Here is a 14,294-nt window from a genome sequence, read left to right as displayed (position 1 = left end):
AAAAAAGTGAAAAGAAAATTGAGAATTTAAGACGTATGTTTTAGCAGAATTTGCCTTTTTATAGAAAAAAGAACCCACAACACACGCATTGTTTTGAAGCTTTGCACAAAAGCTAATTTCATCTACACTTGTGTGTTAGAGATTTTCCTCATACTCACTTCTTCAGGAACGTGACTAACCCAGTACCTCTGGTGATCTTGTGAACAAGATCACCCTGAATATGATGAGATTTTAGTAGTTTTATTCATTTCTTACCAAACATTCTACAATTCCTATAGAATACTCTACCCTATTGAATATATGAATATGAGGGATTTATGAATATACCAAAGGTGTCAGACATATGAAAATAAGACCATCATGCACTGAGCTATTTTGAAGCTCTAAGGAAACAACTTCCCAGCCAAATGGAAAAGTGGTTTTGCTCTTACCATCTGTCAAAGTGATAAAAAAGGAGAGTCCTTCCTGGACTGCCATTTTCAGAGGCAGTCCTACTCCAGCTTTCTTCCAATTAAACATGTCCAAGGCTTTCTCATCACCACTCACAGCGGCTTTTGCCAGCTGTATAAAGTCCCTGCAAAGAGAGATACTTCATTCTCAATTCTTTTCATAACTGTAGTTTCAGTCTCAAAGAATGGATGAGCAGTTAATGGAGCATATTGTATAAAGAGAACAAAGATGTTTAATACTCTGATTGACAAAAGGGCAAACTCAAAAAGATACAAAACAAAATTTCAAGATTAGTTATCATTTGCATTGTTTCACCTTTTTTTTTCAAAACACATCACTGTTTTTTCAGAGATGTGAGACAGAAAAGCCCAGACAAAGAAAACTCTTATTTTTCACGACAGCTGCTTCCTATTTCTTGCTTGGACAGGAAAGAAATAATAATCTTAAAGAACTGACTTTTAATTTAATTATTTTTGACAATAATATAATGATAATTGTGTTTCCAGTGTGTTTATAGCCTTCCACAATCAGCAATATTGCTAATTAGAAGAACCAAGACAGAAGAGTCAACAGCAACAGACAGATGTGGAGAAGAAATCCAGGTACTGCACACAGGACACAGAGTTAGCTACCAGGGTGGGAGAAGAGCTTGGAAATATAGGGCAGACAGGAGAAGAACGTTTTTGAATATATTTTAAAATAGTTCATCTCTGGGTAGGACTTTCTTTCCGTGGAACAAGACAAAGACTTGGTCTAGCAGAGCTCTGACGGGGCCAATACTCACTCGCTAGGAGCGGGGGGCCGAAAGACACAGTGCCACAAGCACTTCCCATAGTCCTGCTTAACCAGGGCAGGCCCCTGCACCCTGCCCCGCTGGTCCATCTTCCACAGACACAACACACCGTGCTAGAAAAGACAAGTTAATTCATCACCCTCTGCACACAGATGAGAATTCAGACTCCAGCTAATCACTGCACATAAAAATAAATGTTTTATTGACAGAGCAACACCCTTCCTTTTGTTTAGCTGACACATAGAATAACGCCCACTTAAAACTAAGCCACAGGGAATCAAAGCTATCTTTAACATTATATTATTTGCTCCCCTAAAATCAAATTATCTAAAAAAAAGCTTGTTAGTCCTATCCTTTTTTAGTCAAATCACACTGCCAGAGCAATTACATGGAACAGTCTTGGTCTTCTTCTGCAAGTAGCAGATGTAAATATTTGTCTTGATAACATCTTTTCCACATTTTTTCTTGCAAGTAGTCTAATAGCTTATTTTTTAGCAATTGAAATAAAGAATAGCAGAGCATATGCATCCCTCAGTAAGTGCATATAAAACTGATGTAGATGAGCATGGGTATATGATTAGACATGTAAAGTGACAGGGTGCAGAAAGACTAAGGGCACAATTTTTTAATTTCTGGAGCTTTCCTCCTCTTTCGGAGCAGACATTCAAGAGCTTACTTTTAGAAAAATAATCTAGTAACTAGAAAAATCATAGATGCTAAAGAAAGGAAGCCTGGTTAGCTAATTAACTCAACAGTGGTCAACAGAGGCCAGCCCTCGAGCCTGCACAGGTGCTGACATAACTCCCACCCTGCAGTGCCATCTCAGGAGCAATAAACACCTGGTGACTGGAAAGAATGAGGACAAATTCCAACAAACTGATTTACTGTATATCCTCACAGCTGGAATGCTAAGATGATTATTTATTGTTGTTGTTATGCTAGTGCTTATGAAACCAAACTGCATTTAGGAAACTTCCATGTAAGCACTACATAAAAAAACCCAGGAACAATTTTCAATATCAAGTTCAATCTCATTTTATTTCATTAAGATAGACAACCATGAAGTGGTATTAGAATTTGCTCTATTTTAATTTATTGTTTTCAATGAAGTATCATCCTTTTCCTGGAAGTGAAAGACTGGTAGCAGTGGTCACTTATTCTTCACAATTCTAACTAGAAGCCACACAAGATGCAGCCGAGGCCTTCCAAAGTAACATTTCTTTCTGTTTTTCCTAAGATTCAAAGTTCTAACTTCTTTTCAACGGTAAGATGGCAATAGTTATACCATCCAAAACTGTTTATTAAGTGCTATGTGTCTTGCAGCTTAAAGAATGCCACTCAGCTGTGCAACTGTGACACTGCTGCACTCCTCTCCCAAGAGGACACTTGCAGTTCATAAAACTAGTTTATGAACTAAAAAAAAATAGGTTTTTTTTTGTTTGCTAGTTACCGCTGAAAATCACAGGATCCTATGAACAACCTTGTTGGTTCCTCCTCTCACTCTTCCATCAGCTTTATATGCCACCATTTCCCAAGGATCCCAGCTAAAACCACCTGCACCATTTATAAGCTGGAGGAAAAGCCTGCAGCTTTCTAATGCTGCTGGCCTTTGTTCTGCCTCCTTCTAGATATTCCAGCCTGTATCCAGATAACCTGCTTGCACAATCTCAATTCTTAGTTTGGAGCACTTGAGATTGGAAACAAAAAAGGCTCACAACCTCTCCTAAGTCACACTGGAAAGGATGCAGAACTCATCTGTTTTCAAATGATATTTTTAAAGGACACAGGACATTGACCTTATCATCTATCTAAATGTCCTTTCCAAATGGAGATATTCTCTGATTCTATCCTATATCTCCCCAATAATTTTTAAAACCCCAAAGCTTTAGCTTTAGTTACTTGGTATGAAAGCAATTTACCTTACAAACAGGCTTTCATTATAGAAAGCACCTAGGTCCCCAGTGTGATCAAAACACTGAGAAATCATTAATGTTATTTTTACTTAAAACAAAATAAAAGCTTCTGATTTTCACAGTATCCTATTCCAACTTTATGAAGTTATTTTCAAATAACTTTCTTGCATTTCAGGATGTACGATGACAGAAATCCTAGTGAAGACAGAATCACAGAATATGCTCAGTTGGAAGTGACTGACACAGATCATCAAGCCCAGCTCCTGGCCTGCACAGACAACCCTACAATCCCACCCTGTGCGTGAGTGCTTGTCCAAAGGCTCCTGGAGCTCTGGGAGCCTTGCAGCTCTGAGCATTCCCTGGGGAGCCTTTCCAGGGCCCAACCAGCCGCTGGGTGAAACAGAAACTTAATCAGGATCCAAATATTTATATTCTTTCTAAAGAATTTCCTCTAATGTAAGCAGAACATGACCCTGGCAGCACTCACCTAATGGAGGTTTCCTAAATAGAAACCCTCATGGGAAAAATATTCAAAATAAACGTACAAACTATTGGATACGTATGTAGGAAATGAAGTATATCTGTGCTGCACCTCAGACCATAGCATAGTGACACTGGTTTGAAATCAATTTGAAAAGTATTTTGTTCATAAATGTAAGCTCTGTCTATATCGATGTATTGTCTCATTATGATTAAGGCCTCAGCTACACTGAGATGTGCCCATCTTTTGCCTGGGCAGAACCTTCTCTTTTCTAATAAAGAAGATGATAAATTCTCTTTTTACTCAATTTTGAATTTCTGCATTTCTGCATGTCAAATGCAGCAGCAGGGATTATTATTTTAATTCGTTTACAAACAACGAATTAAAATATTTTTTTCTTCCCAATAAGAATATTGGGAATTCTAACATATAGGTAAGAGCAGAACTGAAATTCTTGGGCAAGCTCAAGTTTGAATCAGGGAAAATACAGGAAAAAAACCCATTTTTTTCTTCATTGGTTGACTCAGGAACTGGCAAAATCAGAATATTCTATGAATACTTAATCCTGAATATTCAATAGCTACTTTCTCACTTCACTATTTAAAAGGGCAACCAGCTAATCGAGAAATAGTGTCACATTTCCCAATAAAATCAATTTGACACAATTTTAAGGTATTCATAAAACCAGAGAAAGAGAGATTAGCATGGGTTTCCTGTGAGCACTGCTCGGCACTCAGTGTGGGTGAATATGCTGTACCTGGAATTTGTTTCTCAATGGCTATTCTTGAGTGCCCTAGAACTTGTGCATGGACAGGAGCAAAAGAATTCAAATGGTCTACACCTCTATTACTCCATCCATGAAATACCCTTAAACCTTCATCAACACTCAGCACTCACTGAGATCCAACACAATTTTATTTAAAGAAAAATTACAGAATGGCAATTCTTTAATTGTAGAATAATACTGTAGGAAAAAATTAAAATACTAAGACTTTATTTTATTCCTTAACAGTTTTAATTTGTACCTAAGGAAAGAAAATTTCCCTCCCACACAACTCTCCCTTCCCTATGGATCTGCTTTGCATGATCCTTTCCTATTACAGAGCTTCCAAGACTGTGTTCCACACCAACCCACATGGCATTTCAGCTACTCACCCCATCCCCAGACACAAGGCAGGTACCACTTGTACTCCAGCTCAGGACTGTGATTTTGGCACTGTGATCTGGGGGTACAGTGTACTGCTCCTTGTCTTGTTTGTTCAGTATCAGAACTCCTCCTGTCTCCCATCCTGATGCCAGAATGGGTCTGGAAGGGTGCCAGGCAAGTAATGTGACCTGAAAGCTTCTCTCAACATGGGAATCAGGCACATGTTCTCCCTGCAAACAGAAATCAGTGTGAGCTCAGTTCAGTGGAAACTCAGCAACCACACCTTCCAATTCATAGCCCAGTCAATATCAAGCTTACTCTCCCATATAAAGGATATAAGAAGGCTTCAAGCACATTTCAAAGCAAAAAAAAATTCCAGCTATTGAAAAAGAAGAAAGCACATCACTAAGGACATAGAATAATCTAATGCTTCAACAACTCTTAAAGTCAGATCCTCCTTTAGGCATGGTTCAAAAGAATATTTCATGTGAATCATCTAGCATCTCTAAGTATTTATTTTTCCATTTTTTAAACTTGGATAACAATTTTTCAGAATACACTTTGAAAAGTACCCATTTTATAGGCTATCATATTAAGAGATTTACATGTTTCAGTAAGTTTGCTGCACACTTAGATACCTTTTAGTGCTACTTCTCTAAAATTATGCAAACCAAAGTCTTACACAAGGCTCTCATGTAAAAGTTAGAGTATACAAAAGAAATATCTGTCTACAGGCAGAAAATCAGTTCAGTCTTGTGGTGGTAGAGTGATTTGTTCAATTTCCATTTCTTAGTATGTTCTATTCACTTTAGAGTTAAAAAGCAGCAGCAGCAGCATGTGTTCATTTACATACAAGCCTGAAATTCTCACACTATGAGAAGCGAAAAGCAAATCAGTAATCATCACAAACAAGACTTATAGACTGTAAACATCAAATTTCAAAGGAAAGATCAAGTAATTTATGAAGATCTTTTTAAAAATACATATAATGAGTGGCTGATGACTCTGTATTGCACAGGACATAGACAGTAATTAAAACCCAGAGATATTTCAGGAGGATTTGTAAGCCTCCAAAAACAGGGATTAAAAATCTGAAGTTTTAAATTAGAACAATGATAAAGGTTGCTGAGAGAAGCTGTGTGAGTTCTCACACATCTCACATCTCTGGAAGTGTTCAAGGCCAGGCTGGATGGGGCTTAGAGCAACTTGGTCTATGGAAGGTGTCCCTGTGCACAGCAATAGCTGGGACAAGATGATCCTAAAGGTCCCTTCCAATCCAAACCATCCTGCAATTCTGTGACTATATCAAGAGAAAAAGCAAAGCTGTTGATTTTTCACCTGTTCCAGGTAGATATCCACACAGCCCCCACCTGCTGTGCTGATGGAAGCAACTGCCAGGAGTGGATGAAGTGGATGCCATGCTATATGGGAAGGGGAGGCAACAGAATCAGGAGCATCTGTTCGATGATCCACGTACACAGCCATAAAAACAGCAGCTGTCTCAGACTGCACACCTGTACAAGGAATGAAAATATCTCTATCAGGTTTGCTTATGCAGATAATACATATACACTACATAAATGCTATATTATATTGAATTTATGTACTATATATAATGACATATATACGGGTTAAAACAAGGGGGAAAATAAAACTACAGCATCATCTTCTTGCATATACTACACAGACATGAGAATGTCAGAGTGGCATTTAAAAATAAAAGGAGAAACACTGAGCTTCACACTCTGTAGATTTACAGTGGGCATAAGCCAGTACCAAGTCTCACAAGTGGCTTGTGCTGGCCTACCTCAAAGGACTCTGAAATAACTCAGTATTTACCAGAAAGCTACTTCCAGTACCTTCATATTCAAAGATGTTAATTAATGCACAGACTGAACTCTTTTATGTTGTTAAGTCTCATGTCTCAGCTTTCAAAGTAAGTTTCAACAGTTGTCACCACTTTGGAGCTTGTACTGTTGAAATCACACTATCTGCTATTTATAGTGGAACTGTTACCAACATTTGAATGAAAAAAGTAAGTGCTGATGTTGCACAGAAAAGAAAATGAGAACAAAACCCTTTTCAGTGTTGTGGGTCAGAAATTGAGGGCATCACTAACAATTTGTAATAATTTATAGACAGAAATGGTCTTTGGATTAGTGTCATGGGATCCAGTCAGCTCAGTTTCAAAACAAAAACAGCTGGAGCAAAACACCTCAAATTCCTAGCAAATAATCAGAGAGTCACAGAGTTCAGTGGGTCAACTGGTCCAACCTCCCTGCTCAAGCAGTGTCTTCCCAGAGCACATGGCATAGGATTGTGTCCAGACAATTCTGGATACCCACAATGAGGGAGACTTCACATCGTCTCTGGGGCATCCAGTGCCTATTCAGTGCTTAATCACCCACACAGTAAAGAAGTTCTTCCCCATATTTATATGAAACTTCCTGTGTTCCAGTTTCTGCTCATTGCCTCTAGTGCCATTGCTGAGCCCCATGGAGCACAGCCTGGTCCAATCTCTTAGCTTTTCCTGCAGACACTGACAGACAGGGATGAGGTCCCCTCTCAGCTGTCTCTTCTCAAGGCTCAACAGGCCCGGCTCCCAGAACTGCATACAGTGCTCCTGATGTGCTTCACCAGGGCTGAACAGAGGGGCAGGATCCCTTCCCCAACCCACTAACTATGCCTGTCCTCACACACCCCGGCATCCACCATCCTGGCCCCGGGGCACACAGCTGGTCAAGGACAGCTGGTGACCCCCAGGTCCTTCTCCACAGGGATGCTGCCTAGCAGGGCAGCCCCCAACCTGGGGGCTGGTCCCCAGGTACAGAACCCTGCCAAGACCCAGTGAAAAACAAAACAAGACCTCCAAGAAAACAACACAAACAAACATACACACAAAAAAGCCCCCAAGCATGAAACGTTTAAAAGACTTCTGTGACATTTAAAGGGAAGAGATGTTTTCTTCTGCACAGGTAAGCCATGAGTTCAGAATCCACAGGCACACACATGCACAGCAATGAGACTTGCCTAAGCCACCAGCATGTAAAATGAGCATCAACAGACTCTTAAGGTCTCTTTTCTTTAAATTTTCTGTCAGCGCCTCAAATAAGTAATTTTCTGGGCACTTAATTTAGAAACATGGACAACTCTGTTCAGTAAATTGGGAGTTCTGTATCTTGCCTCTAACGCATACAAGGAACAACATCAACTACTGGTTATGAGAGCAGACAAGAGCAGTCACCTTAAGGACAAACCATTTCATCTTCCAACAAGATCCACTCACTTTTATCTGTACAATCCTTCAAAATCCTCAGCATTCCCAAAGTGGCATGGCATGGATCCAGTTTTATCACCACTCAAAAAAAAAAAACCCCAACAAACCATTCAAATAAAATTTGGAGTGTTTTTTGTCTTGATTTCATGTATTTTAAAAGTTTTCTTACATCTCTGGTACTGTTCCAGAATTCTGTGTTCATACTACTACTTTACTCCTTATTTTATCTGTTTCATTTTCCTCTAAGAGAGGAAGGATTTACTCCATATTTGACTATGAGCTTTAGATGGGCTCAAAATTTGAAATAATAAAGAATTTCACTTCAGATTAAAATAAAAATGTAAGATGCCTAAATGAAAACAAAGCTGCATTTCATATGAAATAATCTGTTTTATCACACTAGCCATAGAGCTGTAATGTCTACTTTTAGTTGTTCCTTCCATCTGTAGTTATCAATATTACTTATTATTATTCAGATATTTCAGTCCCCTTCAATGACAGAAATAAGTTTATCAAGCTTCCAAATTGCATCTCTTGTTCAATTCATTAATTTAACTTTTGGAATTAATAGACAGCTGCTGCTGAGTGTCTCTGAATGTGCCTCACCTGGCTGGGCCACAGGTCCCCATGCCCTATGTTATGTAGTCAGCAGTTCACAACCTCTTGCTCTGGCCACCCAAAGCTCAACCTGCAGCTTGCACTGCAACTGCACCCTGAGCTACCAGCACTGGCATGGATTCCTAAAATACTAGAAGGCCACAATGAGGTGTTCACAGAGCCTTCTCTTCTCCAGGCTAAACACCCACAGCTCTCCAGCCTGTCTCCAGAGAAGAGGGGCACCAGACTCTGGAGTATCTCCGTGCCTCCTCTGGACTCTGCCCACCAGCTCCACGTCCTTCCCACGCTGGAGCTCCAGAGTGGGAGGTACACCTGAAGGTCTCACCTGAGCAGAGCAGAGGAGCAGAATTGCCCCCTTCCCTGCTGCCTAGGCTGTGGCAATGAGCCCAGGACACGGAGGTATCTGGGCTGCCAGTGTGCATTGCCAGGTCATTTCCAGTCTTTTACCCACCAGTACCCCAAGTCCTTCTCCTCAGGGCTGCTCTCAATCTGTTCATCCTTCAGACTATACTGGTAATGGGGAATGCCCCAACCCAGTGCAGAACTTTGCACATGGCCTTGTTGAACTTCATGAGGTTCACAGAGATAAACACTACAGACAACATTAACAACTGCAAATGACAGCAGCGAGCCAGAACACGTGCACATATTTCACAAAATAATATCAGGAAAAAAAGATATGCTATTCTGTCTTTGGGGACAATACTTTAAAAGCTGCTTTTATGTTCTGTCACATGTTATTAGCACATTTAATCGAGGTTGATAGCAACTTGGTTTGTTGTACCTGTGGAGCTATGGACTCATCAGCCCCCAGTCACCACACACATGGTGAAAGGGGTCTCTGTCCAAGTTGCCTTAACAAGACTCTCCAGCAAGGCTCAAGTTACCAAAGCAAAGTCAAAGGTCTTTCCTTTAACCTCTACCTATGAGAAATGCTGGTTTTAAAATTTGAAATTGTTTAAAAGAGCCAGCCCCAGAAAAAAAAAAAAAAAAGATAATACAAAACTGCTCTGTGCTACAAAAAGATGGTTAACGACTGTTTACAATCTTCTCTAACTAGTAAAACAGATGAAGCAAAAACCCGGTTGAATCCTGCACCCGCACAGAGGCAGAAGGGGGGGATCCTGTGCCAGGCGGAGCCCGGCCGCTGCTGCCGTGGGCAGCTCCCGGAGTGGACCGAGCCCTGCCCGCGTCCCCCGTCCGGGCCATGATCGCCAATCGCCGGCACAGAACAAGGGGCTCCACAAACTCCACGGCTCCGAGAGGACAAACACGCGGGCCACGCCACCACGTTGTCGCCCGCGGGCGGATTCGGCCGCCCCTGCCGTCAGCAGCTCAAGCGCCCCTTACCTCCGGCCGACCACGACCAACCCCGCTGTCGCGGGCCAGGCCCAGACACAACCATGGAGAGCCGGCCGACACGCCGAGGGCTGCTGCGGGTAGAGCCCGCCGCCCGCTCTCCCCTACCCGTGGGCAGCGCCCGCCGCCCTCTCCCGCCCCCGCGCTCACCGCCCGCGCCGTAGGCCGCACTCGCTCCGCGATGCTTTGCGTTACCCCGACAACGGGGCGAGCCGCGAGCGGAAACAGCCGAGCGGAGCCGAGGAGTGACGGGAATGGCCGAGGCCACCCGGCGGCACACGAAGAGTGGCGGAAAGTGACGAGCGCAGCGGATCCGGCGGCGGTCCCGCTGCGCTGTCCCCGACGGTCTCGGAGGCGTCTTCAGGGTTTGGTGGCTTGACCTGTGAGTAGCTTTGTCTGGCGCAGGTGATGGACTGTGCCGCCGTCCCGAGAATCGAGATCCTTCCCCAAACCCTCCCGATCCCCAACGCTATCAAGCACCTGCTGTGACGGAGTATGACCCAGGCGGAACCTCCGTGATATAGAGACGCGTAAGGTAACCGTATTTAATTGTACCGCCCGGAGCTCAGCGGCTCTTTCAGAGTTTTTGGGGGAAAAGTTTTTAACTTAACGACTAAGTCTTTCAAGTAACATCTAAATGAAGACACCCCGTAAAGCCCTCCTACCACCCTACACCTCCTCAGCACGCCTACAACCTATGTCAGGTACAGCCCAGCTCCATTCCCAGCTCTCCCCCCGACTGGGCCTGCAGCCAGCCCTAAGAGCCAGGTTTGCCTAACACCTTCAAAAAGGTTGAAAAAAATTCAACACCAAATCCTCACAGCACTGTCCTACCCATAGTCATTTGTAATTGCTCTGAAGTCACAACACTTCTATGCAAGCTGATGAAAAGCAGCCACGCCTGGTACAGCTACGACAAGCAGCTCCTGTATATTTCGAGGTTGACTGGCCACGTGTAATGTGTCATTTATGTGGTGTTTATAAGTTTCCTTTCCCAAATAAGCAGGGACTCTTGTGAAAGAAAAAAACCCACAAAACCAACAAAAACACAAAAAAAACCCCAACTCTGCATTTGGTAGCAAGTAGGAAAAAGTACACAGTACATTGAAACACACTGTATATCTGCTAGAATTATGGGCAGTGTTCAGGTAGAGGGGCAAAACACTGGCTTTAGACCTTGTTAGAAGTGAGCAACTCTCACAGATCAGAGCAGCAGAACTGACAAAGTCCTGTTTCCTGGAGCTTTTTATCTTCTCCCTCTACAAGGCATCAGCTCTAACAGTCATTTATGGCATCTCTTCGTGGTGGATTCCTTGAACATGCAGTAGCCCAGTTAGCTCACTCAGGTGCCACTCCCAGAGTCAGAAATTCATCTCTTGCCTTTGCCCAGCCAATTGTTCTCACTGTAGCCTTGAGTTCATCAGACTAGAAGTTGAGGATCTGAGCAGACCATGTGCAGGTGCCTTGTTTTCTCAGACAACCAAGCTGTCATGAAAACTCTTGCAAATACATGATACACTCAAGTGAGAAACATACAGCCAGCTGGAGCCTCAAAAATCATCTAGTCTAACATCCCTTTCTGGGCTGGAATAAAAATAGTCTAAACAACCCACTGACTGTCTCTGCTCAAGTGACCACTTTACAGCTCTCAGAATTGTCTGGTTCAATGTTGCACAATATTTTTCACAATAACTACATATTCCTACTTATCCTACTTATGCATGCTTAGCTGGAAATGAAGCTTTCCTGCCCTTCAATATTCAACAGAGAAGCCTTGCTTCTATGATAAATAGACAAGTGAATGTGGAGTCCTAGGATCTAAACATCTTCCCTTCTACTCATAAAGTCACATAGCCATAGAATGGTTTGGGTTGAAATGCGTTTTAAAAATCATTTAGTTCCAAGTCCCTGGTATGATAAAAGATACACCTCCCTTAAGTCTCAGGTCTGGCTGCAGTAGTGCAGTTCCTCACAGCCCATTTCCTCCCTTCCCCTAAGGGCTTGACCTCTTACACCAAGAAGAAAACAAAGTTGCAAGACTAGGTGCTTCCTTATTCTGTAAGCAATATGGGATTAACAATAGCAGTCTGTCCTTCTATTTAAATCTTCTTACATGCACGTGAAACAACTGCTTTAGCAACACAAAGATCATCCATTATTTTCTACCAGAATAAACAATTTCAGAGCCTTTTAAGAAGAAATAAATTATTAATGAAATCTGCTAGCTTCTAAGTAATCTAAAAGGAAAATACAGAACATCCACTATATTGGTGGCTTTTACACCTAGGATCTTTGGAAAAAGTATTTCCATGTTATAATTTGCAATGATCGTGCACATTAGATTCAAAATTTTAAAAATTAACAAATCTAAAATATTAACTTTGTCCTTCTGCTGAACAGTTCAGCATCGCTTGCTCTATTTTCTAGTAAAAATGCAATTTGTTATTCATACCTTAAAATACACAGGATGTGGGACAAATCCAAGTTAATGTTTTTGCCTGGCCTAGAAAACCATGACAACAAACAATGGAAGATTATTTGCATTTTGTAGCTGTGCAGGTCTGTAAAAACAGAATAGCGAGGAAGGGCCATGATCAAAACCAAACAAATGGAAGCTCAGGTGTCTTTTGGTGTCTCACCCTACCCCCTGCCTCTCAGCTCTTGTCCAACTCCTTTCCAGTCAACTTTTCTCTCACAAACATTTAGACACATGAGCATTTTCACACCTTAGCAGTCCACTGGAGGCAATGAGGCTATTCAAGCAGGGAAAGTTATTTACATACAGAGAATGGAAACCTTCAACCAGAGAGCTGAACATAACTGCACATCTCTCTGAAAAGCACTATGGAAATACATGGAAGTGGAGGTGCAGAATCCATTTCCTAACAGTATTGTTGGGTTTGGTTGTGGCCAAGGAGGAAAAATAAACTATATGATCTTGTGCGAGAGTATAACAAAATTGGAAAATAATTTCTTAAAAAAACCCCAAACAATTAAGATGTAAATTTAAATGCAAAGCTCGCATTGGAGAAAAACTATTTTTAACAAATTCCATTTAGAGCAGTCCACTTGGTTACTCACAAATACACAATTGCAGCATATTTACGGGTGATAACACGGTGATCGAGGCATGTTACATTGCTACCATCATAGACAATTACTTGCAACATACTCCACGAGAGCCCAATTTTCCAGAATTTGGACACCACCATGAGGTTTAAGTACTTATGGCTTTATTTCTAAACTTACAAAGATTTTCCTTGGAAGAGGACTAAGGCACCCTTTCCTGCTATGAAAATTATAAAGATTCAAAAAAGAGGATGATCTAATGTTCTTTCCACAAACACGTTATTAAGGGAAAAGTATCTCATGCAGTATCAGTTATAAGATTTTTTAAAATTATCCTGGTTAGCAGTTAACGTGAATTCACCACACAGGAGTATCAGTCCACATCAAGGAGCCCCCACTGCGAAAAGAAGAATGACCAGCAGCAAACTCAGGTCCAGCGAAGGGCCTCGGGGGGGGACGCCTGCTCCCAAATTCAGCCCACGAACGTCCCAGCTGCCCCAGGGAGAGCGGCCCCACGGCTTTCCTGGGGTCCCGGCGAAGGGAGCGAGAGTCAGCGGTTCCGCCGGCCCGATCCGGTGTCGCCGGGCAGCGGGCCCCGGCCCCGCCGGCCCGATCCGGTGTCGCCGGGCAGCGGGCCCCGGCCCCGCCGGCCCGATCCGGTGTCGCCGGGCAGCGGGCCCCGGCCCCGCCGGCCCGATCCGGTGTCGCCGGGCAGCGGGCCCCGGCCCCGCCGGCCCGATCCGGTGTCGCCGGGCAGCGGAGAGCCGCGGGCGCCGGGGGCAGCGCGGCGGAGCAGCGCGCAGATGCAGCGCCGCAGCCCGGCAGCCGCGAATACCACGGCGCGTGCAAATCACCCTGCCCAAGGGAATCCGGGATCCCGCCCACAGGGCTCAGCTAGAGGGCTCTCCATTGGCCTTTCACTCAGCTAATCAACAGCCAGCTCTCGGGATTCACCCCACCCCCAGTCGACACACGCCGCCGCCTCTTGCTCCGCGCGGAGCCTTCGTCACGCGCCCCGCGCCGCGCTTTGTTTGGCTCGCGCTGGGGCCGTGGCTCCGCCCCCGCCTCGCTCCCGCTCGCCGCCGGCCAATGGGGCGCGTTGCTTGGAGGGCGGGGAGCGCCGGCGCTCTCAGCTGGTCCCGCGCGCCGCGGCCCCGCCCCTGGCCCGGGCAGGGTGAGGAGGAACC

The 14,294-nt window shown here is 43.5% G+C and overlaps 1 protein-coding gene across 3 annotated transcripts in view; it reads right to left on the bottom strand.

The window, feature by feature from the left end:
- Positions 1-10,313, bottom strand: part of IFT140 (intraflagellar transport 140) — an 85,044-nt gene extending 74,731 nt beyond the window's left edge. For 2 of the 3 annotated variants that reach the window (XM_059861690.1, XM_059861692.1), the window contains exons 1-5: positions 10,030-10,157; positions 6,123-6,298; positions 4,793-5,014; positions 1,235-1,356; positions 432-574 (exon numbers count right to left, since the gene is read on the bottom strand). In XM_059861690.1, coding sequence (XP_059717673.1) covers positions 432-574; positions 1,235-1,356; positions 4,793-5,014; positions 6,123-6,298; positions 10,030-10,084 — 718 coding nt within the window. In that variant the 5' untranslated portion in view covers positions 10,085-10,157. Of the gene's footprint in view, positions 1-431; positions 575-1,234; positions 1,357-4,792; positions 5,015-6,122; positions 6,299-10,029; positions 10,158-10,188 lie in introns of those variants that run through there. The other variant, XM_059861691.1, reaches the window with a different exon arrangement.
- Between the last annotated feature and the right edge of the window lie 3,981 nt (positions 10,314-14,294).

Source organism: Haemorhous mexicanus, chromosome 17, assembly GCF_027477595.1.
Source record: "Haemorhous mexicanus isolate bHaeMex1 chromosome 17, bHaeMex1.pri, whole genome shotgun sequence".
Classification (NCBI taxonomy): Eukaryota; Metazoa; Chordata; class Aves; order Passeriformes; family Fringillidae; genus Haemorhous; species Haemorhous mexicanus.
This window is presented reverse-complemented; position numbering and strand designations above follow the sequence as displayed.